Genomic DNA, 26,406 nt, shown 5'->3' with positions numbered 1-26,406 from the left:
TGACTAGCCTGAATCCTTCCCTTTCCCTCAGATCATGAGAGTAGAAACATGGTATTAGCCTGGTTGACCCTTGCAGGTTAGCTCACTAGCCAATTAATCCTGGGCAAGCCTTATCCCTTACCTGTATCCTATTGCTGAAGCAGGAAACAAAATAGTCTGTGGGAGCTGGGCTTCCTCAATCACCAGGATCCCCATATGAATTATCACTGGTCACACCGCATGACAATTATTAGCCTACAACCAAATCTGTGGGTGTTCCTGCAATGCTAATTTGGAAGATCAGCAGCATCACTGAGAGTACCCCCCCACCATATGTATAGGTGCCTATATTGAGGGGTTACCCTGGATAAAAGGATGGTTAAAAATAACTATTATTCTGCATAATATTATAAATAAAAAGGACCCAGCACTAAATTTGGTTCAGTGCCTTTTACTGTTTCTGAGGTTCATAAATTGAGGGTCAAACAACGTTAATTACAAAATCATTTTGTAGTTGATGTTTTTGTAATTAACCGAAAACAAGTGATTTGACATTTTCTTGATTTACCGGAAATGTACTTACAGCCTGAGCTAACTTGTAAAGTATTAGAGAGATACAGTTCTATGACATGATATACATTGTTATTTGTAAAACTAAAGTTATCGCAAAAAGAAAATGTAGAAAATATTTTGTAGTTAATGTTGTTTGATACTAAACCCTCGAAATGACAATGATAATGAGTAGTATTACAGACTTGATGTTAGTTAAGAGTTTGCCAACAATACAAAGACAGACAAAATAGTTATTAACAATAACTAGAGCATAATACTTCAATAAGACCACGATAAATTATTTGCATGATCTGAAAAATGGCAGACTTAGGTGGTAAAGATATAATTTGATATCAATTGTAGATATTTAAAATCAAGTCTTCTCAGCAATTGTAGTTAGTCTAATAAAATAACATACAGAGTCCTTGCCACGATAGACAAAGGGATGATTATTCCGCATAGTATTAGTTAGGTATACCTATTTTATTTTGTGGTAGTAACTCTGTCAGAGTCCTGTTACAATTAATATTGGTCCTGGAAGTATGACTGTCCAACCTGACAAAGAACCACTATAGTGTTATGAGTGCACTTCACAGTCTAGTATTGAGAATGTCCTGGTACTGTGTGCGTGTGTGTGTGTGCGTGCGTGCGAGTGAGAGAGAGAGAGAATGTTACTACTGTAGTTTAAATATTCTGTACTATATTCTTTGGAATTAAAAAATAATTTAAATTTCTCTGTAAAAATTTTCATTGTAATTGCTCACCTTTTACAGCTTGTTTGCTGTTATTGCTGATGAAATTCCATTCCTAATCTTTTTTTGAATAACACAGTTTCTTCAAATACTAATTCCTTCAGCCTTTCTTTGGGTAAATCATCAAGCTCCATTTCAAATTTAAAAGGTTCTTGAGCAACAGGCTGAAATACGTTAAGTTATTACAAGCAAATCAATCTTAATAAATGCTTTTTTATAGAGGTTTTTATATTTAAACAAAATTTACTAAATTATACAGAATTACAACTACACTATTCTTTTGAAGAAAGCTAATATAATCATTCTTAGCTCTACTGAAATATTAATTAAAAGCATAAAAAAATGGTTTTGTATATGTAATAAACCATATACTGCAACTGTTTCAATTTTTTTTCAAAATTGTTTATTTTAATATAAGGATGCATCTTATAAGTGGTTTAAAAAAAAATTTTTTTTTTATTGTACTCATTAGCAATGGAGTTGAGTTGCCTATGGAAATTTGTCACCTAATTTTATGAGGCCTCTCATCAACTCAAAAGTTTAAGCTGTTTTAAATTAGTTAGAACATTATGTGGAATTACACTGTTAAGTAGGTTTAGTAAAGACAATTTACTATATGAAGTACTTAATTAGTTTATTGGAATGAGAGGATAATTATTACAATAGACTATACAATATTAAATACTTCACATGGCAGTGTCTTTACTACCTACCATGCAAACCTGCTTCTTGAATTCTGTGGTAAACATTAAAAAAGAAATACAAAAAAACTTAAGTTTCTGAAACTGATTGAATTTCTTTAACTCATTGCAGCAAGTTTGAAATCAGAAATCCTATGCAGTGTTCAAGAAAGACCCATGGGTCTCAGAGCTGCTCAGAATAAAAGGAGAAGAAATTAATGAGTTCAAAGTTGGACTGTGGATGGTTGCATGTGTTCAGAGTTCAGAGTGGTTTGGAAGAAAGAAGTGAAATTACAAATGATAATTCAGATGAATAGTACCCATGGAATTATTTGTAGAAAGGGGCATGCAACCCAAACAAAATGTCTATGCAGCAGGAAACAGTGATTTACTGATAGAGGAATAACTGACTAACCTGAATGCTCTTTTCTGGAAAGCATAATGGAGGGTAACATGCCTTAGATATGGCCCCCCCCCCAAAAAAAAACAGATGAGAGAGGTTGTCTGTGGAAATGTGTCATAATCCTTAATAGTTCATGTCTCAGTCTTAGGATGTTTATCCCCCCCCTTCTGCTTTTTTAAAATAGGAAAACAACTTCTACAGATGGTGTGTGTTATCGGTAGTAGCAGTAGTAGTTCATAACAATGTATTGATTAGTTTTTTCTTATTATTAAAAGCAGATTATTGGAGTTCATACTTACAGGTACATCCCCCCCCCCAGACTGCCTCAGTCTTAGGGTGTCTATCCCCCACCTTCCTGCTGTTTTAAAATAGGAAAACGACTTCTACAGATGGTGCATGTTATTGGTAATGGCAGTAGAAGTTGTTTTCCTATTTTAAAACAGCGGGAAGGGGTTGGGATAAACACCCTAAAACTGAGGCAATTTGGAGGGTGTACCTGTAAGTAAATTTCAGCCGCAAAAACACTTATGAACTCCAATAATCTGATTTTAATAATGAGAAAAGACTAATCAATACATCATTATCAACTTCTGCTGCCAATACCTATAACACGCACAGTCTGCGTACCAAGAATGCAGGGAGAAACTGTGGTAGTGGGAAATCAGTTTGTCAGGTAAGTTTCCCGAAGTGTGCCGTAGTTCTTGTGTTGGCTTTCTTTACCTTTGCCAGGCAAACTCATCTCTGATTGGTCAATCAGAAAAATCCAACCTACTCTCTAAAGATCACTTCCTCTTGTAATTATATACATTGATTTTAATCCCCGAGTCAAAAAAAAAAAAAGCAATAATCACATGGAACTAAGTCTAGTGAATATGGAGGGAGTAATACCTCAAACTTAATCTCCTCTGTCTGATTCAACGTTGAATTAGGCAGTACAAGCATTATCATGCTGCATACACACACACATCCAACGATATCAAAAGATGATGTTTCTTTTGAATTGCTGGCTTTAAATGGTTCAGTTACATATCACAACATTTGTCACTGTTTCTTTTCTCTCCAAATAATATTCCAGAATCACTCCTTCATGATTCTGTAATATAGTGAGTAATACTTTTCTGGCTAATGCTTGGGTATGGACTTTCTTTAGTGAATGTGAGCCTGTATAGTGCCACTCTGAATTTATGCATTTGCTTTCTGGTGTGTAATAGTACACCCAGGATTCATCTCCAGTCATTACATCTAAAAAGGCACTGCCTTCATGCTTGTACCATCCAAGAAGAACGACACACATTAAGTTGTTTCTTCAGTTGTAGCATTAGAAATGCCAATAAATCCACCAAGCACACACACTTTTCAAAAATGTAACTCCTTGATAATGATAATATTTGCTGAACCAATTGAAGAAATTACCTTGCACAGCATGGTAATTTCTTCAATAATAATGAAATGGCATCCTTGTATAAATTCTTCCACTATTGCTATGACTTCAGGTATTATGACACGACATGCTTATCCTTGTCAAGGAGAATACTCAAACTTTCAATTTTAAACTTATTCAGCCATTCATAGACTTGCTATTTACTCATGCACACTTCATACTGAGACAACATTCTGCAATAAATTTCAGCAGGTTCATTCCTTCTGCATTCAAAATTCAGATTATAGAGTGCATCTTTAACTTGGTGCAAGACTGCAAGCATGCCCCATCTTTAATACTGACTATTTCCAAATAATGCCAGCAAATAGCCAACACTGAATAGCCATGTGGCTATTCAGTGTTGCCAATGTTGTAACACAACATTATCAGTTTATGCATGATATGCATTTTTATGATAGTTTACAGTTTTTCATTTGAATGATGTCTGTAAAATAACAGTAATTGAGATTGGTGCATATATAAATCTCTGCTTTGATATTAGCCTTGTTTAATTTGTTTTAATCTTTGGAGAGATCTCCAATAAGACTGTTTAATGAGATCACATTAGTAAACCTCATTTTCCTTGTTGAAAGTGTCTGAGGATGATTCAAAGATGGATTAGAAGATATTTTAAAGAACTTAGAACATAACATTCACATCCAAATTGGCAAACAAAACAGTTAATCCCTTAAAAATTAATACTGAAGCAGTCAATAATAATTGCACAGTACTTCAATAACCTTTATATGTTAATAATAGCAACTGAATCAAGTTATGGAATTCTGAAAAGAGGAGAGAACTACGCGATGTGCTCTTATTAAAAATTATTTTTATTTACATTTTCAAGGAGGAAATTTCTAAACTAAATACTAAGTAATAAGTACTAAGTACTAACTAAATAATAAGGTGATAAGCTTGCATAGTTTGGTAATTCAAGTTTCTCTCCAAGCCCAGTAAATGTCTGGTACATTATTAGGTAAAAAAAAAGAAAAAAAAAAGAGTACATCCATAAATTAACAGTTCTGAGATTTTAATATACTGAATACATACTATAGGAGAGATATACAATTTGATGAAATAATTTAGTAACAAGGCTGGAGTACATTTTTAATCAGGCTGTCAGCTGTTTTTACTGATGTATTTCTTTATATTACTTTTTCATAATCATTATATGATTATAACTATATACAGTCTCATTTCATTGTGTTAAGTATGCACTAAATACAGTGACAACCAATTGCATAAAATTTATAGTTATACTGTCAACAAGAATTAAAATTTGTGATTCATATAAAGGCAATAAAAACAGGATAAAAATCAATGCAGGTATTCAAGAACTGTCCTATGGATGCTCCACTGATTAAATGATAATGGCAAATGATCATGTGGCAGTATTTTTCCCCCCTCTTTTAATTTATGAAATAGCAAGTTTAACCAACAGTTTATTTACGTATCCGAAATATTTATTTGAATTCAAACAGCATAGTTTGAAAATTTTTTAAATTTGTTTAATGAATGTTTCAGACAGCTTATTATAATAAAAAATTTCCTAAAAGTGTTCAAGATTGTGGGTCAATTAGAGATTTGCATTAACTCTAAATGCATTATGTATATGGAAGCCTTTTTATAATGTGAAGTTATCTGTCACATGGATGGTATGACAGATAACTCAGACATTTTATTACATGACTTCAGCAGAGTTTAACACCATATTTTGCATCTGTTATCTCAATTACAATGAAAATGTGCAAAATAGTTGTATTAAAAAGGCTTAATTTTTTACTTTATATTCTAAATCTAGAGTGACATCTCTATTTCATAAAATTTGCTGAGTTCTACCCAAGATGATCCATTTCTCCATATAATACAACAACAGCAACCAATCTCTCTCTCTCCAGCATCCATAAAGCCGTCAACATTACTGTGCAACTAATTCCAAAATGTCAAGATTTCCCCACACATTTTTCCCACCTCTCAATACACTTCTGCAGGTCAGTTTTGTAGAAATCCTGACTGTCCTTTAAACCATAACTCGGAAGCAGAAATCACCTCATCATTAGCAGCAAAGTATTTTCCACGAAGAAAGGACTTCAGGGCAGGAAAGAGGAACAAATCTGATGGTGCAAGGTTGGGAATAAGCAGGATGCGACAATATTTCAAACCCACATTCATGGGCACTCCTCGTGGCAGCAGGCAAGGAATGTGCAGGGGCATTATCGTGGAGAAGGTGCATACCTTTTGACAGCTTTCCATCTTTTTTTTCTTTTATAGCTAGTTAGTTATTTTGGTTTTTTAGGAGCATTAGCAACTAAGGCCATATTGCTCAGGGAATATGCTGTGGTCATTCCCTGTCCTTTCTGCATCCTCCGTATTTGGTGGTGACGGACTCGAACCCCGGTTTAATCAAGAAGCGTGTGCTAAGGACTTCTGCTCCTTCCCACTTGGCTACGGAGGCGCCTTCTTTTATAGCAGCATGTAACTTTATAAGGAAATTGAAATAATACTTGGTCATCACAATACAGCCCTTTTGAAAGTAATCTGTTGAGATCACCATGATAATCAAAAAAAACTGACAGCTTCACCTTACCAGAACTTGGTTGCACATTTCCTTTTTGGGAAATGGTGATTCTGCATTCTTCCATTGTTTTGACATTTGTTCAGTTTCAGCACCACAGCGATGGATCCAAGTTTCATCCATGGTCATTAGCCATAAAAAAACTCCTATTTCTTATCCTGGAACACTGACATTTAACATGCACATTGTGCCCTTTCCTTCTTCTAGTAAGGTGCTAGAAGTCTTGGAACCCATCCAGCAGAGATTGTTGTTGTTGTTTTTGGTTTTTAGGAGCATTAGCAACTAAGACCATATTGCTCTGGGATATGCAGTGGTCATTCCCTGACCTATCCGCATCCTCCGTATTTGGTGGTGACGGGCTCGAACCCCGGTCTAATCAAGAAGCGTGTGCTACGCACTGCTGCTCCTTCCCACCTGGCTACGGAGGCGCTCCAGCAGAATTTACTCATATGCAACTGTTGATGGATGATGTTTTCCATGGACCCTACACTAATTTGGAGTTCTTCAATTAGTTCTTTGGTGTTAATATGGAGATCGTCCAGGATTAGTGCCTTAATTTTTGCAACACTTCTGTTACAGCAGTTGCTAGGCATCCTGGGATTTCTTCATAATGCACTGAGGTTCTTCCATGTTTGCATTCATACCAGTGTGCAACAACACTATAACCTGGGCAGTCTTCTCCATAAACAGTGACCATTTCTTTATGGATTGTTTTGGGTGTTTTCCCTTGGAGAAAAGTGGAATACAGATCAATGATTCACTGATCTGCATTTCACTTTATCCATTGTGACACCACTTCATTCAGCAATGCAAAGAAAAAAAAAAAAAAAAACTATCAGATCGAAACCAAAATGTGTGCGGTTTCTATAGAGTTCAAGGTCAAACAAAAAAAAATTTCATCTTTCTATTACAACTACCTCTGGGTGAATTCAAATCTTTTTTGAACTTCCCTTCATAGTGTTCAAGAGATTTTATTGATATGGATGATTCAGAAAAATTCCACACAAACAGCAACTTAACTAACCTTTACAGTTCCACAACTTCTAGTCTTATCATGACTAACTCACACTCTTGTTGTCTGATCCACAAGTTATATACAGGTAGTTCCTGACTTTACAAGTTAAATTCGTTCCTACCACGTGCTCGTAAAGTGAAAACTTGTAAAGCAGGAATTTTTTTCCCATAGACGTTACGTTAATAACAGGGGTTACAACAATGAAATTTGACCATAGTAATGTAAAATAAAGGTCAACAAAACAACAGTTTATGCTTAAACAATGATTTATTTATCAAAATAAATGAAAACATAGCCTTTAAGCAAATTATAATAATAAAGAAATTATTTATGTCATACAAATGTTAAAGAATGCTCATTCTTCATCATCATCATTGTTGGTTTTCTGGAAACAGGAGTCATCTCCATCAGAAATGCTTCAAGATTAGTTTGTTTCCAAGACAGTCTTCTCTTTTCTTTATAAATTTCACGATAGCATGCATAAGGATTTTTTAAATCTGTAGCAAATTTTTTAGCGCACTCTAAATTTGAATCTTGTGACTCGAAAATCTCAATTGCTTTTTCTATGTGTTAAAAAGCTTTGCCAAGCCTCTTGAGAGTGAAGGAATGAACAGGAGTTTCAGCTGTTAAATCTTCTTATTCTTTAGCTTCACATTTTGCCATTTCAAGGAGGTCTTCATTTGTGATCTCTCCATTGTGTGCTTGAAGTAGATCAATGACATCAGTTGTAGAAACCTGAAGTTGCAATTGGTTAGCAACAGTATTAACCAGAGCTTCTGTTTCATTTTGTATGATCTCTGCTGTTTGCGTATGATCTCATATTTTGTTTCCAATGAAATGAGACAAGACTGAAAATGAAGAGCAACATAACCACTCTTTGTAACGTCAGTGTGGTAACTGCTTTATGTTATGTGAGTCAGTGAGATGCTCTTGTCTGCATGAATGCACAGTAGTATTGTATTGTATAGCTATGCATGTGATTTGAAATTATGTATTTATCAATGTTTAGCATTTATTTAGTGCAATTAATGTTCATATTTTTGATTTTGTTGATACTTGAAAAAAAAAGAACTCATAAAGCGAAAACTCGTACAGCAGAAACTACCTGTATTACATACAATTTATATACACAAAAACCAATATTCAACAGGATAAGTAATCTTGACTGTGCCAAAAGAAGTCCAAAGAAGAGTTAGATTAAGGGAGGAGGAGACAATGTCAACAAAAGCTATTTCCTTATGATATACATGGTGGGTGGTCGACCCATAGCATCTGCATCCTGACCCCCATATTCATATTTTCTTCTCTTACAACTGCTATTAGCCTATGTACGTATTTGAATTAATTTTTTTGAAATTCTCATATATGAAGAATGAAGAAATTAAACCAGAGATGTTTGACCAATCTTACCTCAACACATTTAGGGTAAAGACCTTAATATGAGATCACACATAGATCAATATGAGAGTGATGAATTTAGTAACCAACTTTGTTTGCTCAATACCAAAATACAACTGAGGCTTTTTCCTTCCCATACAATTACATTTTATAGCTCTCATGGCATGAAGCCTTTGCCCTAAATTCATTAAGCTTTTAAAATTTCTGCACCACCAAGCATCTCACAATGTGGATATTTCTTATCACTGGGCTGTTAGTTCATTAACTCCTGATGCATACTTTGCCACCCAGGGGTGTAACGAGGGTATGGTGGCATCCAGGGATAATACAATATATTTGTGCCCTCTTACTACAAATAAATAGTGCCATCTGGCATCCCCAGAATGCCTGGTGAATGCCCCCTACCCATTATACCACTGTCTTCATTAATGAGGTACCAACTAGTGCCAAAAATGTAGTATGTGAAATGACATATATAAAAAAAAAAAACAATACATTTCTCTGTTGGAACCGTGTTTATTATTTAAAGTGTATAGCATAACACCAATGCAACTCATGAAGTGCATCCACAATATAAGACTGCTGTACTTAGTAGCAACCTTTGCTCAATGCAAATAAACAATGTATAAACTGTGGGTATGTCCTGTCTGTGAATTTTATTGTTCAGTAATGTAAAATTTTATGTTCTTGTAACCATAACAGTTTTATGTGGATAATAAAGCATTTTGCCAGCTTTAGCATGGAGTGGTGTTCCTTGATTAAATAAAGAAGTCTAGATAAATTCCTTCAAGATTTATTCATTTTAAATAAAATATTCAATTTACAAGTGATAAGTTTCTTCATTTGGTACTTCCTTTCAGAATTGAACTGAGCTCTGATAGTTCCCCTTCCCTTTATATTTTGATTGGTGTGTACATGAAAACAGTTTTAAGATTTCAGCACTATTTAACCATAGTTGTCTTATGCAGTTCATCATATTACTGTCTATGCTTGGTACTGTAATGATACCCGAGGCTGAACCTTTTCAAAACCAAAACTGAAATGAGATACACAAAGCTGACTGTTTGATTCAGTTAAAAAAAAAAAAAAAAAAAAAAAAAGTCTGTTCAGTCTCATAAAATCACAACATACAGCTGAAACTTCAATTTCTTTTCTAGAATTTGATGTAATAAAACATAGGTAGGGTGATAAACACAACAGAGTCCAAATAAGATTATTTAAAACCACTCTTTATGTAATTAAAATAAAGTAAGTTCTTGGTGATCATCTTTTACAGTGGCAAAATCCAAGTAAAGTTTTTATATTCTCTTTTAACAAACTGGAGACTAATAAAAGCACAATATACAGGTTCTACTGTGAAAAATATCTCACTCAGTAGTTAAGTAGAAAAGTGAGTGAGTGAATGAGTAAAGAAAGTGAGGAATCACGAGCAATAACCAGTACTAGGACAACATAAACACAACTGGCACTAGATCAGATTCTCTGGTAGCAGAATGTTTCTCTTCTCATTCTGTATAAGAATGAAAAGAAGAAAGCATATTTCTATATTTTTATATCTAGAGGCCTCATAAATCAGGTTGTAGACAGCCTGTGGACTGTTTTCCTACCACTTCTGAACCTGAAGAATAAAACTGATGTCACTTTGTCTACTTGACCTTTGATTCACTGAATCACTGTGATTTGTGGTGTGACAATAATTTTTTAATTAAACCTCATTACCTAAAAAAATAACTAAAAATATGCCATCTTTAATGAAATTTATGAATTATCTGTTATTTCACTAACTTTCCTATATACTTTATACTAGAATACCCATGATGCATATTTCACCAAAACTATTTCAGAGAAGAAGTAAAGATTAACATCAACGCAATTACAAAAACCTTTCCCACAGATCCCTTCACTGCTAGTTAGTAGGATGGACTTGGGTAAAAATGCAATTTGATAATTTTTTACATGTAAGACTATATCATCCTTTAAATAAATTATAATTATTGCACAAAAATTACGTGGATATGGAAATTACTATGTAAAGTTGTCCATGAGCAAAAATGCCAACTTTGTTGAAAGTCTAACCCTGAGATTTGTTGATTGTGATGACAAAAGCTAAGGAACTGTTTTCTCTTCAAAGTAAATGGCAAGTTAGTTTCACTGGGAGCTAAACGAATTCATGGGATTTGAAAATTGGTCAGAAACTTTTTTTTTTTTTTTTTTGTTTCTCTCAATATTATTGCTAAACTGCAAAAGGAATCAGGCTTAAGCTTATTTAGTCTGAGTTAGTCAAGTTCAAAGAGCATGCTTGACAGAGGGACATAAGCAAATTATTATACAGATTGCACTATTTCTGAATATCTTTGTGCAGGATCCATGTCTTAGCTTAATCATGTGTCTAGATAAGTGCCTAGTAATTACTTGAAATTGTTTTAGATGAACCATTATTTTAAATACTGATTGTGTGAAATATTTGTTAAAACAGAAATGTTAACGTTTAAATAGAAGCACCAATTTCCAACAGGATTGTTAGCTATGACTGTACATTATGTGGAATTTGAGTGCGAAAGAGCTAAAGAAAGAGTGGAGTTTTGTACAACTTAAAGTGAAAGGACAGTATATAGGTGGCCATAGAAGAAATTTGCATAAAGTTAACATATGAAGATAGATGACAGAACTATAATGGAATGTTTTAAGCACAATTATCCCCAAAACATTTCATATCTGAATTGCCATTGAAAATCCACTGTTTCTGCACAACTTGTTTAATGTGAAGAGTATGAAAAGCCATGCAACAGCTGGCTATCTAAACAAGTAGTTTATTATCTAAATGGAATGGACTAAGCATTGGATAAGTTGAAACAGATAGCATTTGCTATTGCTAGGATCCAATAAGATTGTGGAAAAATAGTTGCCAAAAGGGATTACTTACCAGTATGAACAGCTATGAGAATAAAACAGGATGGTGGAGAAGGTGCTGCTTTCCTATACAATCCTGCATGGTAGCAGAAGAGAAAGAGAGTGGAGTTTTTTACCACAATCAAAAGAAGTGAAACGATAGTCAGCACCAACTGCATATCACTTTTCCCTAAAAACAAAATAAATCAGGTTGCTAAAACACCCTTTTCGTGCTGTCACCGTATTCTACATTAATAAAAGTGAATCAGTTCACCCTAAATGCTTCATTTCACTTTATGATACTGAAATAATTATAGGTTACAAATATTAATGCAGTTACTGATTACAAAGCTTGCCTTCCCTCCAAGAAAAAATGAAAGTATTTCAAAGAAGACACCACTTAGTCACCCTTGCTTCCAAATTTCACATGTTTATAATGTCCAATTTACAGATAATATTAAAGGTATAATCCAAATGCTTGAAACTAAAAATATAAGTACACTACGGCAAGACTAGAATGTGCTAACTAGGGCAATATAATTAAAATACCGTATTTCCCCATGTATAAGACGCACCTTAATTTTGGGGCCCGAAATTTGTAAAAAAAAAAAAAAAAGTATTACATAAAGTTATTGAACTCAAGTTTTATTCATCATAAAATTCATACAACTCCTTGTCACTGTCAAAACTCCCATCCATTAGCTTGCCCTCATCTGTGTCTGATGACGAATCACTGTCTTCATATATTGCCTCGTCCTCAGTTGCATCTATGGCATTTGAAATGCCACACTTCTTAAATGACTTGACAATGATCTAAATCTTGATATTATCCCAGGATCTTTTCACCCAGGTACAAACTTCTCCTATAGTTGGTTTCTTCACTCTTCCTGCTGGTGTCAAATTGTCCCCAGAAGACTTCATCCATTGGTTCCATTCGTCTCTCATGGCAGCTTTGAAGGGTTTGTTAATGCTGACATCAAGTGGTTGGAGCTGGGATGTCAAGCCTCCACGTATGACAGCAAGTTTTGTTTTTTGCTCTGCAGCAATCTTCTTTGTGTTTTTTGTTATGTGTGCCCTGAACTGATCAAGCACCAACAGGGCAGGTTTGCGTAAGAGCCCACCTGGTCTCCTGCTCCAAACTTTCTCAAACCAGATCTTCATCCCATCCTGATCCATCCAACCCTTGTCATGAACGTGGACAATCACTCCTCGAGTGAATGTCTTCTTTTGGCATTGTTTTGTGTTTGAAAATCAGCATAGGAAGCAGCTTGGTTCCGTCGGCAGAACAAGCTAGAATAACTGTATAATGGCTCTTTCCATGTCCACTTGTCTTCACAGTTACAGTTTTTACTCCCTTCTTATCAATAGTTCTGTTACTTGGGACATCAAATTGAAGGGGGACTTTGTCCATATTTGCAATCTGTCCCAACTCAAACCAATGTGTCTTCCGACATTGAATGACAAAACGATGAAATTCAAGGACCTTCTGCTCATAGCTTTCAGGTATCTTTTGGACAAGCCTGGTGCACGTATGCATGCTTAGTCCATTCCGTTTCATGAACTTGAAGCACCAATTGTGTCCTCCTTTGAAATCAGTAACTTCTTTTTCATCAGCAGTTCTTTTTGCCTCATGCTGAACCATCTTTGTGGACACAGGAATTCCAATTGCTCTTTGCTCTTCAATCCATATCTTCAATTCCCTCTCTAAATCAGGCCATTTTGCTGACTTGCCTCTCATGGCCTTCTTCTTCTTCTTCTGCCGTGGCATTTTCAGTAGGGTTTCTTCTTCCCGTAGCCAGTCTTGGATTGTTTTCTCAGTTGGAGGAGGACCAAACTTACATTCAGCAGCACGATTTTCATTCACTTTTGCAAACTGGATCACTTTTAACTTGAATTCAGCACTGTACGAAAATCTTTTCTGAGCCATTTCTGGGCAGAATGTGGCAAAACATAACCTAATATACCGGTAACAAGTGCGAAACAATGTGCGCAAAGACAACAAGCGTGAAAAAGCGGGAAATGGAAGTAAAAAAATCTACAACCACTGTATAAGACACACCCAGTTTTTAGACCCCAAATTTTTCAAAAAAGGGTGCGTCTTATACATGGGGAAATACGGTAACTCAGGTAGCGATTCCAAATTATCTCGAACCTCTGAGTTCTGTGTGATCAAAATAGATTTCTATTAAATAATTTTAGAATTATTTTTGAATAATTGCTTTAAATTATTTTTAAAATGTCTTGTAATTTTTAAGTCATTTTAGGAGCTTGTTCACAGGAAAGCATTTAATAACCTTGACAAAATGAAAGCTTACTGCTGTACAGCTGTTACTGATTATGCACATCATTTTAAATTAAGATACATAGACGTGGGCAGTAAAAGTTATGAAGTTGCAAATAACTTGTTATTTTTTCCCCAGGTAACTAATTATAGTGATAAGTTGAAAAGATCTGCTAAAAGTAATAGATTTCATGTTGAGTTAGTTCAGAACTAACACCTGTTGTTTTTTTTTATATATATATTTTTACTTGAGGGAAAAAATTACATAAAAAAGGGAATCTAAATGAAAAATTAATTAAAATTTTTTTTTTAAATTACAAAAGAGTTACCTCAATATCTCTTCATCCCCATACACAACTCTACTAAAGCAACTTATTTAAACACGATTTGAAAATGATTTAAAATACATAAAACTTCATTAAAATTCGATTAAATGTGTTCAATCCTCTTAGCCCATTAATGATCAGACACCCCCGGGATCACAGTTGAAAGCCCCACCCCAACCACAGACATATCCAATTCACCACGAAACCCTGAGTGACTAAAGACATTATGTCATAAATTAAAAATAAATGCCGCTAAAAATATCATGGAATATACTAAAACTTTGATGAACTTTGATTTTTTTTAAAGCAATTAGTTTTCATCTCGGTGTAAACTTTCACATGCATGCATATTAACGAGTACTCTCCCATTAATAAATAGTGTGGGGAATGCACACATATCGTACCAGTATTCTCCCCAGGACCTGTCGAATGGGCACCGCCCAGTGAATTTAACAGACCGCCCAGCTAAAATTTAAGTGATTCGTGAGGTACTGTATAGTACTGCACACTGATCTCAATCAATATTAATTCAAACGTATTATGCAAAGTATTACACTTTCCCACCTGGCTACTTCATAATGCTACCCGGTTGGAAAACTTTTTTCTGGGGAGAACACTGCGTGCATTTGTATTCCATCCTGTGAACATGAAAAAAGTCAAAAAGTTTGGTCCCCATAAGGAAGGAAGTTTTTTAGAAAATTGTTTTCATTGTAATTTATTTATTTATTTTCGTCATCAAAGTTTTAGTATATTCCATGATATTTTTGGTGGTGTTTATTTTTAATATCTGACATAATGCCTTCAGTCACTCAAGGTTTTGTTTTCTAATTGTGTTTACTGAAGAGGAAATCCATTGAATCGCATCTAGGATGCTGATTTTCTTTGCAAGGTCACTCGCATATGTTACATCGTTCATGTTTGCAATGAGATGTCTTAAAACACGTTTTCTGTAGTGAAGTTTAAAATTTTTTATTATCCCTTGATCCAAGGGCTGACACTATGCAGATGAGTTTGGTGGCAGAAAAACGATTTGAATGTTGGACAATTCAATGTGTGGGTGAGATGCAGCATTATCCATGAAAAGAATAATTTTTTTGTTTTGATGAATCATGTTTTGGTTAAAGTGACTTATCCATTCGCTCATGATATCTTGTGTCATCCACGCTTTTTTTATTAGACTTCCAGTCAACATTCAAAAGATTCAACTTTATGCCCTTGAAACAACGAGGATTTTGTGGGTTTCCTATAACAAGATGTTGTTCAAAGTCTCACAGCATATTTGTACACAATAGTACAGTCAAGCGTTCCTTAGAAATTTTTCCGCCCTGGCACTTTTCGTTTTTTAGACTCATTGTTTTTTCAGGAAGAGCTTTAAAAAACAACCCTGTTTCGTCACAGTTGTAAATATCCTTAACTTCAAAATCACGACATAAATTTTCCAATTTGACGGTCCACTCTGTTACAACCCCAGTATCAACAGATCCACCTTCACCACTTACAGTTTTCCAAGAAATTTTATGCCGAGTTTTGAACTTGTCTAGCCATCCCACAGAAGCTTTGAACTCATTTACTCCCATAGATTTCGCAACCTCCAAAGCCTTTTCCCTAATAATAGGCCCATTAATGGGAATTTTTTTAGCACGTTCGCGACAAAACCACTCATACATTGTCAATTTGAAGTCCAACAGTTTTCGGGAATGATTTTTGAACCTGACCATTTCTGTGCCAAAATTATTTGAGCAGTTAATTTTTTTTCTTTAGGATGTCGCTTACCTGCGTCTTCCCGATTTTGAATTTTGCAGTGAGATTGCGAACACTATTTTTTTTGCCGATCATACGCATTAATGAGTTCGACTTTATCTTTTAAAGTTAAATGTTTACGAGAAGACATTGTGCATTTCACACGACACTGAACAAAACTGAAAAGACGAAAGGTCGACCATATTCCCCCCCCCCCCCCTGCACACACCGAATTCATCAGAAGTTTTACACATGCCTTAAAATTCGTGAAAAAGGGTTTAGAACCGCGACGTAAACCTTGATAAAAGATTCTCTGAATTCTTGCTGGAATTCAGAGAATCGGAAATAGAAAATAAACACACGATTGAGGCAATACGTGGAAGAAAAGTTCCTAGAAAAAGGGCCGTAAGCTCACCCGGTGTCCGTTATGGGGGGATCAAATTAAGTGCTAATCTAAACGAAACAGTGCAGATTGCCTGTCCGCGTCCGTTACAGAGAATGTCCGCTAGACAGAAGCTGCAAACACGTTAAAACCAATAGAGGTGAGTTGGGGAATTTGAAAATGTCCGTTGTAGAGAGATGTCCATTAACGAGAGGTGTCCGTTAGGAGAAGTTTCACTGTATTTACAATTCAGAAATTCAAGCTAATATTCTAATAGTGTTTTTTTTTTTTTTTTTAAATATCACTAAGGGCAACAAAGGCCCAATATATCCATTGTTTTAATCAAATTTAAAAATTACGAAAGAGTTACCTCAATATCTCTTCATAGGGTGACTTCTTTACACAACTCTCCTAAAGCGATTTGTTTAAACACAATTTGAAATTGATTTAAAATACATAAAACTTCATTAAAATTCAATTAAATGTGTTGAATTCTCTTAGTCCATGAATGATCAAACCCCTCCAGGATCATAGTCGAAAGCCCCAGCCTATCGGGGCTTTCGACTATGACCCCAGACTTTACAAAACAGATCACTGTCGTGAACTGTTTTGTAAAGTCTGGCTTCTCAAACGCAAAAATTGAAGTTGTGAACAGCAATGTGGAGCACCAAGAAGAACAAGAACTTCAACATCTATTGATAATATACGATACTTCAGCTACAAGTGACCCTGGCTACAAAGATATAGACTCGAACCTCACTACAGAAGATGGTACTATAGATATCAACGACATTATCATCAATATTTTTCAAGAAGTTCCTCATGAGGATGAAGAAATGGAAGGAGGTCATTCTGTCGAAGAACATATTAACGACGAACCACCGATGAAAATAGAAGCGCTCATACAAATCAAGCGTTTAAAAATGTTTTTCGCCGCTGAAGAAGATACTGAAGGACTTTCGATGGTTTCTTCACTCCAAACAAATGTTGAAAACAAAATTATCAGCCGGAAGAAGGTGCAGAAGAAAATAAGTGATTACTGTATGTATTTTTCTTAAGATAAAGTCATAATATGCATAGCACAATTGTATGTATATTATTTACAAAAATATTGTGCAAAATCTGTATATATTTTAATTTAATTTTACATTAAACGTTAAATGATTTTTCTTTCTTTCTTTTTTTTTTTCTCCCTCAGACTTCTAGTTAGCGGACACTTCTCTCTAACGGCCACATTTTCGTTCCCCATGGCTGTCCGTTAAAGGGAAGTTTCACTGTATATCATGTGGGTGGGTAATAATTCCCAAAAATTTTAAAAGCAGTAATCAGAGATTAAAGTGTTTTCAAAATAGAGATTCAGCTAATTGAGTTTTCAAATTAGTAGTGTAGTTACGTGGCATTTCTCTTTCAAACCACTGAATCCTATATTTTTATCAAATATTCTCCTTTATTTTATCTTCTGAAAATAGGTAGTCAATAGCCATATATGAAGAATATTTTCAAGCAGCTGCCCATCCATGATAGTACTGGCTGTTGTTGTATTTGGGTTTTCTGGCACAAGGGCCTCTTGGGCCATATTGTGCCTGTTTGATATTTGCTTATCACAAATTTCTCATGTTATTGTGATCATAGGCTATTATAAAGATTTATCTGTTTCAAATAAGTAAACAGTTCCTCCAAATTTGCGTCATTGCCAAGAATGTGCAATAAGGTTACCGGTTCCTTCAAATGGGATAGGGAGGTAAAGCTTGATTTTCTGGTAGTTGAAAGTTGGGGACATTCAATGAGAATATATATGATTTATTGTCAATTGCGACTGGCACAACAAACACTGAGGAGGGTTCTCTCCCATAAGCAAATACAGAAGAGTTGGATGTGAATGTCCGATGCGGAGCCTTGCTAGAATTACTTCTTGTTGCCTGCTTTTCCTGATACTAGATGTCCACAGTTTTGGCTCTTTTTTTTATCTGCAGCAGTTTATTATTTATTTGAGCTTTCCAGAGGTCAGACCATTGCTTCCTACATGATGTTTCAATGATGGATTTGTAGTCTGTGTAAGGCACTGTTTGTTGCCTGGAAGTACCTGAGTCAGGGTGTTTAGTGGCGGCTTCCGCTTGTTCATTACCTTGAATGCCTACATGATCAGGTATCCAGCAGATGGTAACCTTCTGGTTGGCTTTTTGACAGTAAAATAACTTGGGCTGTATCTCTTTAAGAATCGGATGAGAGGGCGACATGGTAGTTTGAATGGCAGTGATTGCGCTTAGGGAGTCTGTGTATATCAGAGATTGCTTTACACAGCTGTTGTGTATTCTACCTAGAGCTAGTTTAATTGCAAATAATTCTGCAGTATAGATACTGCATTCTGTAGAAAGAGACGCAGCAACTGAGAAGGTGTAAGAAACTGCTGCAGCACCAATGGCTGCATCTGGTTTGGAGCCATCAGTATAGATAGGTACTTTATCTGAGTTTTCCAATGAATGAGTTTTATGGAGCTGTTGATAGTTGATATTTGCCAGAGAGGATTTTCCCCATCTTAAAAAGAAATTATCGCAGAGAGGTGAGAATTCAGTCCAGGGAGTTTCAGGAGTAGCAAGGTCTTGGAATATGTTGTGAAATTTAATATCCCAACTGATCATGAGTTCTTGCAGTTGAATCCCTGCGGGGCGGTTTTCATTAGGCTTATTGTGATATAATTAAGCAAACAGGTTCAAACTGCCAGCTGGTGTGGGATGGTATGCTTTTAATTTTTGCTGCATAATTACACAATAAGGATTTCCTCCTGGGATGCAAAGGGAATTCATTTGCCTCAATATACAGGCTGTGGACCGGAGATGTTCTGAAGGCTCCCACAGCTATCCTAAGAGCACTATGCTGTATGGTGTTCAGACGTAATAGTGAACGTTTCCTAGCGGAGTCAGACAGGTGATCCATAATCTAAGCGTGATCTTATTAAAGCTCTATAGAGATGAAGGAGAGAGCTTCTGTCAGCACCCCAGGACTTAGCAGAGACTGGTCTTAGGATGTTCAGTTTTTTAAGACATGTAGTTCGAAGGAAAGCAATATGGGAAGCGAAATTAAGTTTATTATCTAAATATAACCCCAACAGACAAAAATTGTTAGTGACAGGAATCAGGTTGCTTTTTAAAAATATTTCTGGATCTGGGTGAAGTTTGTGTTTTTTACAAAAATGAATTGCACTAGATTTCTTTTCTGATAGGGAATAGCCATTCCGCAATGCCTATGATTCAATTTTAGCAATGGAAATTTGAAGTTGTCTTTCAATGGTGTTCATGGTTTGGGATTGACAAGAAACAATGAGGTCATCAGCAAACATATACGATTCTACCGTATTCGGTACATCCTGCGTCATGTTTGTAATTCTTATTGAAAATAACGTTGGACTAAGAATGGATCCCTGAGGAACACCCTCCTCTTGTTCAAATGATTTGGATAAATTGTTCATGTATCTAACCTGAAAAGTTCTGTGGCATAAGAAATTTTGTATAAAGTGGGGTAAATGACCTCTCAAGCCAAAAGAATGAAGATCTTGAAGTACACCGTATCGCCAGGTGTTATCAAAGGCTTTCTCAATATCGAGATTGATCATGGCCAGATGTTGTCCCCTTATGAAGGCATTTCGGATGTTTGCTTCTGCTTTTATCATTAAATCTAACGTGGACCGGTTCTTTCGAAACCCGTACTGATTGTTATTTTGCAAGTTGTTAGTTTCCAGGAACCACGTTAGCTGCCTGTGAACCATTTTTTCCAGGACTTTGCCTACACAGCTGGTCAGTGAAATTGGCCTGTAATTATGTGGAAAGCTGCGATCCTTTCCTGGCTTTGGAAAGGCTAGTATAATTGAGTGACACCAGGAGTTTGGGTAAGTATTTTCTAGAAATATTTGATTGTAATATTTTAACAATGCCCTTTTTGTTCTGTTGTTTAGTTGGCTTATCATGACGTAGTAGATCCCATCTGGACCAGCAGCACTACTGGAAGTTTCATTGAGCACCCCCTAAAAGTTCTGTTAATGTAAATGGCTGGTTGTACGGGTGTGAAACTCTAGTGGAGAAATTGATCTTATGCTGCTCTGATGATTTTTTAATTTGCTGAAAGACTGGGTTGTGGGTGGATACCCCTGATATACTGGCAAATGATTCGGCTAAGGCATTTGCAATTTCTACCGGAGAGGACAACCCCTTTCCAGTTTAACATTGAAGCCGGGGACTGGACATATTTGCCATCAAGTGTTTATATATTTTCTTCCAGATGAGTCTGATATCCGTGTCCTTGTTTATACTAGAGGAAAAACTAATCCATGCTTCTTTTTTTGCTTTCCTTCTTATTTGGCAGAACTTAGCTTTCATTCTTTTAAAACTAATTAGGTTATTAGTTGTGGGGAATTTGCAGAACAAATTCCAAGCCCTATTTTTTTCCTGTTTAGCATATGTACAATCCGGATTCCACCAGTAATTATTGTGTTTGCGTTTCCCACAGGCAAGGACTTTGGTATTGTAGAGTTGGCAGCTTGTAATATTTGATTAGTTATATGTTGTGTGACATAATCTATGGGCTGGAGTTGAATTAGTTCATCATCTAACTGAACATTTGAAGCATATTCATTCCAGTGTGCCCTACGAAATTTCCATTTGGAGCGACCCAGCAAAGGGGAGTTTACCCGTGTTTGCAGCTTGCAGAGAATTGGTAGATGATCACTATTTAGTGGATTTTCAAGAACAGACCACTCCGTATTAGTACATATGGAGGGAGAGCAGATTGAAAGGTCTATTGCACTCATGGATCCTGTATAAAAATGAATATAGGTAGGCTCACCAGTGTTCAAAAGGGTAAGTTGACACACATCGAGAAGAGTTTCTATTAGTTTACCTCTTCTGTCGATTGTTGGAGAACCCCACAGCGAATGATGAGCATTGAAGTCTCTGAGCAAGTAGAAAGGAGGTGGCAGCTGGTCTATTAGATATTCTAGATTTTCTGAGGAGAATGAGGAATTTGGAAGAATATATATATAGATGCTATTGTAATAGTCATGCCAATTTCTGCACGCATTGCCACTACCTCAAAAGGAGTCTGAAGAGCAACAAGCTTAGATGGAATATTATTTCTAACAAGAATCGCCACGCCTCCACGGGCCGGCGAGTCGATACTCCTATCTCTTCTGAATATGGTATAATTTTTAATGGTAGGACAAACTTGTGGATTTAAATAGGTTTCTTGTAGGGATATACATGCTGGTTCATAGCGGTTGACGAGATCATGCAAGTCGTCTTTTGCATTACGAAAGCCTCTACAATTCCACTGAAGAATTCTTTCCATTATGCATTCTTGTTAGTTGTTTTTGTTTCAGACTGTTTTTTTTTTTTTTTATACCTCTCTGTTTTTACTTTGTCTTTCTTAGGAAAGAAAGGACGTGTCATGTCCATCTCATCAGTTGTGTGAAGTTCTAAAATTCCATCATCTGAATTATTCTGCTGATCAATATCTATTTCCTTTGAAATCCGTGGATGCACCATTAGGGTTTCTGTAGCTTTTGGTTTCATTGTTGTAGACGCATCGACTGGAATGGAGATTGGAGTATTGCTGGCTTGTTCAGTTGTTTGTTGTGAAGGACACTGTTTGGGAGAAGTGAGTATGGATCGTGCCCAATTCGCGATAGATGTATTAGGAGGAACTGTAACATCTGTTTGGATACTTACTGATTTAGCAGCTGTGGCATACGTATGCTTTGGCTCCATTTTGATTATTTCTCTTCTCGCCTTTGAATAAGTGACTTTGTTCTCCACTTTATATTTCTGTATTTTTTTCCCTTGCTTCCATAGTTCGCATATTTTGGAGAAAGCTGGGTGATTCCCTTTACAATTTGGGCAATGAGGAGTGGTAGCATTGCAATCGGATTAGTTGTGCTCCTTTGAACCGCAGTTAGGACATATTGCCTCACCTCTACATGCAGTCTGAGAGTGTCCATATTTTTGGCACTTATAGCACCTGATTGGGTTTGGGGTGTAGGGTCGGACATGGCAATGGAGATAGTCTGCTTTGACAGATGTTGGTAAGATGGGAGAGCTAAAAGTGAGGATTATGCTCCTTGTTGGAACGAGCGTACCATCTTTACGAGTCATGATTCTCCTGGCTTGGATGACTCTTTGTTCTCATAGCTCTTTGACTATTTCCTCCTCCGATACGGTTAATAGGTCCCATTCTGCAATTATTCCCTTAGAGGAATTTAGGGTGGCATGGGGAGTGACTTTTATTGGATGTCCGCCGAAAGTTGTCAGATTTAATAACTTTGCAGAATGCTGGGATTTCGTGGTCTCTACCAGAAGATCCCCAGACTGGAGTCGCCTTACTGATTTTGGTGAACCTGCAACAGCCTCTAAGCATTTTTGCACAAGGAATGGGGACAATTTATTCAAAGGCTGGTCTGATGTAGAGTGCAGTATGAGGAATGCTGGTATCTCCTCTTGAGGACTTGTTTTCATCTCTTGGGTTGGGAAAAGTCATCATCAGTGTGTTTTGTCGCTAGTTTTGAGCTCGAAGGCTCTAAAGGTGGGAACGTATTGTTATCCATCTTTGCTCCTTTCAGCCCTGGGAGAGTGGATTTCTTCTCCCAGGTTACCGGCCCCGCCACGGGGAGGCAGGAGCAGTGCTGCTAGAGTGACCAAGCGGTATAAAAGTTAGTATGTTAGTTAAATGGAAAAAAGAAAGGTGATCTGCCTTTCTGAAACTTAGTTACAGATCGTAAGACTAAGTTTACTATTATTTAATGAAATAGTAAAAAAACTTTTATAAATGAACAAAAATTGCAGCTGCGAGAAACACGCTCTAGAAATCACTGAGAATCGCTTGATCACTATAACGCTTGGCACCCGGGGCCTGATAGTACTGGCAAAATCTATAATTTTGACAGCCATCTTTGCATTGCGTAGATGAAGATTCTCTCGATAACAATCAGAACTATGTTGAAATAAAACATGTTATTCAGCAAGAATTCCAAAAAACAAAAGATGAAACTGGCCATGAAATTGAAAATAGAAAATTCTAATTATAATAGTTGGCCAGACCTATCAGTGTACAGTGGTGCAATTACTACAGGGAGCCTAATCAATGCAATTAGTATAAAAGTTGGTTGGTTTGATTTTTTATGGAATAGTGGCAGTGATGTGCCAAGTCGAAAATAAAAACATAAAAGTTACCATGTTAAGGTATATGAAATAAATGGGCAGTAAATAAAATCAGAAACAGGTAAATAATAAGTGTATATTATAAGTATTAAAAGAGGGGGGGGGGAAACATTTATGTACACTATCCAGTCGAAACATTATGACCACCTACCTAATAAATGAGTATGTCCTCCTCTTGCTACCAACCAATACCGCCACCAAACAGCGAGGTATGGACTCTGTAAGGCTTCTGAAAGTTGCAGGAGGTATGTTATAGCACACTACACGGATTGTATCCTGTAGATCTGTGATAGTTCATGGTGGAGGATCCAAACACCAGATCTGTTGATCCACATAATTCTAAGGATGTTCTATGGGATTCACATGTGGTGAATTCAGCAGCCATAAGTGGCACCTGGAAGTGGCTTTTGTGTTCAGCGAACCCCTCTCGAACAGCATTGGCAACGTGCACTATCCTGCTGGAACCCACCAGTGCCATTTGGTAAGAATTGCCATGAAGACGTGTACCTGATCAACCACAATGGATAAGTTAAGTAGTTTTCAGCATTCAAAGTGTGGTATGAAGGCTCCAAGAGATTCCCAGTAAAACATGTACAACACCAAAACACTGCTGCCATCTGTCTGTTTGTTGGAACAGGACATCAGAGTGATTCCTTTCTGCAGTTTTCATTGTATCCTTTATCTACCATTCATGTGGCATAGCAGGAAACATGATTCATTGGAAAGGGCAATTCCAGTCGTCAATGGTCCAATGATGCATTTATATTCAAACTTTAAGCGTCATTGTGATGGGTAGCCATAACCATGGATACCTTGATTAAGTGCCTTAATCTTGGAGACGTTTCTGGTCAATTTCTGGTTAAAGTCCATGGTCGGCCATTTTTCTTCTAACACCTCGCACAAGACAGCCTATGTTCATCCCAACCATTCATGAGGCATGGGTGCCTGCCAGTGGCTTGGCAACTGCTGCTCTGTTCACTATTCATCCAGTCTTGGAACACTATAACTACAGCACTTTGTTAACAGCCCACAAGATTCCAACCAGTACCCATCAGACCACATTCCTTGCTCCTGCCAATCAAGTACTTTGTATGGATTGCATTCCAGGAACCTGCATTATCAGATTTACCAGTTCTCACCACAACACATGTGCTACCGGGTGGAAGGAATGGCCGATTGCTAAAACACGGAATGGTCATAATGGTTTTTGTATGTTTGTATAAGTTTACATATTGTAAAGTGTTCAGAGCTTAAAGCCTCAGACTACAGGAAATTTATTAGATAAGTTAGTGCAAAGCATCATTTTAGTTTGCTAATTTGGTGACCTACTACGAACTAAAATGATGCTTTGCATTAACCTGTTCGTCTAGATTGTAAAAATTTTAAAATTTGCGACATTTTCTCTGTCACTTAAAGTCTGACTAAACGTATAAGGCTCAGTCAATGGTTAAACTGCTGAAACATAAATGGCATGCAAAATTAAAATTGGGACACTTGGTAAAAATGTGTCACAGTGGTCACATTATTCACACAGGAAGGTCATCAACCCTCATCAGAAATGAACGTATGATGACTATGTCCTATGCAAAGTTAAGCTAGAAAACAATTCCTTTATGATTCCTGTTCAGACTAGAATTGCCACTGTTCAATCTCATTGCCACTGCTTAATGTCATATAATTTTTTGCAGTCTTTTCTTTCCATGTATATTGCTATTTAGAAACCAGTTTCTTTTGTATTACTTGTAGGTAGTCTTTATAGGGCACTAGCAGACAAGCATTATTCAGGGTCACTGCTGATTTGGCTACAGATCCAGCAGAAATGAATATCAAATTCAGATTAGGTTTGGTTTTTTTTTTTTTTAGGGGCATTAGCAACTAAGGCCATATTGCTCCAGGATATGCGGTGGTCATTCCCTGACCTTTCCACATCCTCCGTATTTGGTGGTGACAGGCTCGAACCCCAGTCTAATCAAGAAACGTGTGCTACGCACTGCTGCTCCTTCCCACCTGGCTACAGAGGTGCCCAAATTCAGATTAAAAAAAGTAATGTAATCTCCTGTACCCAGGACAGGATGATTACAAGGTCTACAATGAACTTACAGGATGTATATGTAATGCACTTTTGGTGGTGGCTAGTATAACAGTGTGGTCTTTTTTAGCTTAATTGCATCTCATTCTGTAATTAAGTCTTCATTTTTTTGCCTTTAAATCTATTTATATTTCCAATTTGTTCATAGCCCATTAAAATAACCTACAAGCTTATATATATGGCAAACATTAGAAAATGTCCTCTAAAAGCGGGTGGTTGGTTGGTTCCACCAACCAACCACCCGCTGGCCAAAGGCAAATTTCCGCACATCTATCCGACATCCGTCCTTCCTCAATTTGAATTTATGCCCTCTGAGGTGATTATTCTGAGCAAGATGAAGAATCCCATTGGTATTGAGCATGCTCAAACCATTCAAAGCCTTATACACCTCTATCAGATCACCTCGCCGGTGCCTAGTCTCCAGACTCTGTAATTTGCAAAACTTAAGCCTTTCTTCGTAAGAGCAACCCTTTGTTCCATTCACTAATCTTGTTCCCCTTCTCTGTACCCGTTCCAGCAGCTCTACATCCTTCTTGAAATGAGGCCTCCAGACCTGTATACAGTACTCAAGATGTGGCCTAACCATTGCCTTATACAAGGGAATAATCACCTCCTTATCCCTGCTAGAAAAATTCCTGTATATCATTGACAAGACACCATGAGCTACTCTTGCAGCTCGTCTGCACTGCTCAGAGAACTTCATATCTGCCTGCACAATTACCC

General features: G+C 36.6%; 1 protein-coding gene across 1 annotated transcript in view; it reads right to left on the bottom strand.

The window, feature by feature from the left end:
• LOC150081813 (mitogen-activated protein kinase 1-like) overlaps positions 1–26,406 on the bottom strand; it is a 262,012-nt gene that overhangs the window by 34,812 nt on the left and 200,794 nt on the right. Inside the window, exon 10 of the mRNA XM_090379718.1 lies at positions 1,296–1,447. Within this exon, the coding sequence (XP_090235844.1) occupies positions 1,316–1,447 (132 nt within the window). The 3' untranslated portion in view covers positions 1,296–1,315. The remainder of the gene's footprint in view (positions 1–1,295; positions 1,448–26,406) is intronic.

The sequence above is a fragment of the Mastigoproctus giganteus genome, chromosome 8, assembly GCF_048544385.1.
Source record: "Mastigoproctus giganteus isolate SK-2022 chromosome 8, ASM4854438v1, whole genome shotgun sequence".
In the NCBI taxonomy this organism is placed as follows: Eukaryota; Metazoa; Arthropoda; class Arachnida; order Uropygi; family Thelyphonidae; genus Mastigoproctus; species Mastigoproctus giganteus.
Note: the sequence above shows the minus strand (reverse complement) of the source record. Positions and strands in the feature narration are given on the sequence as shown.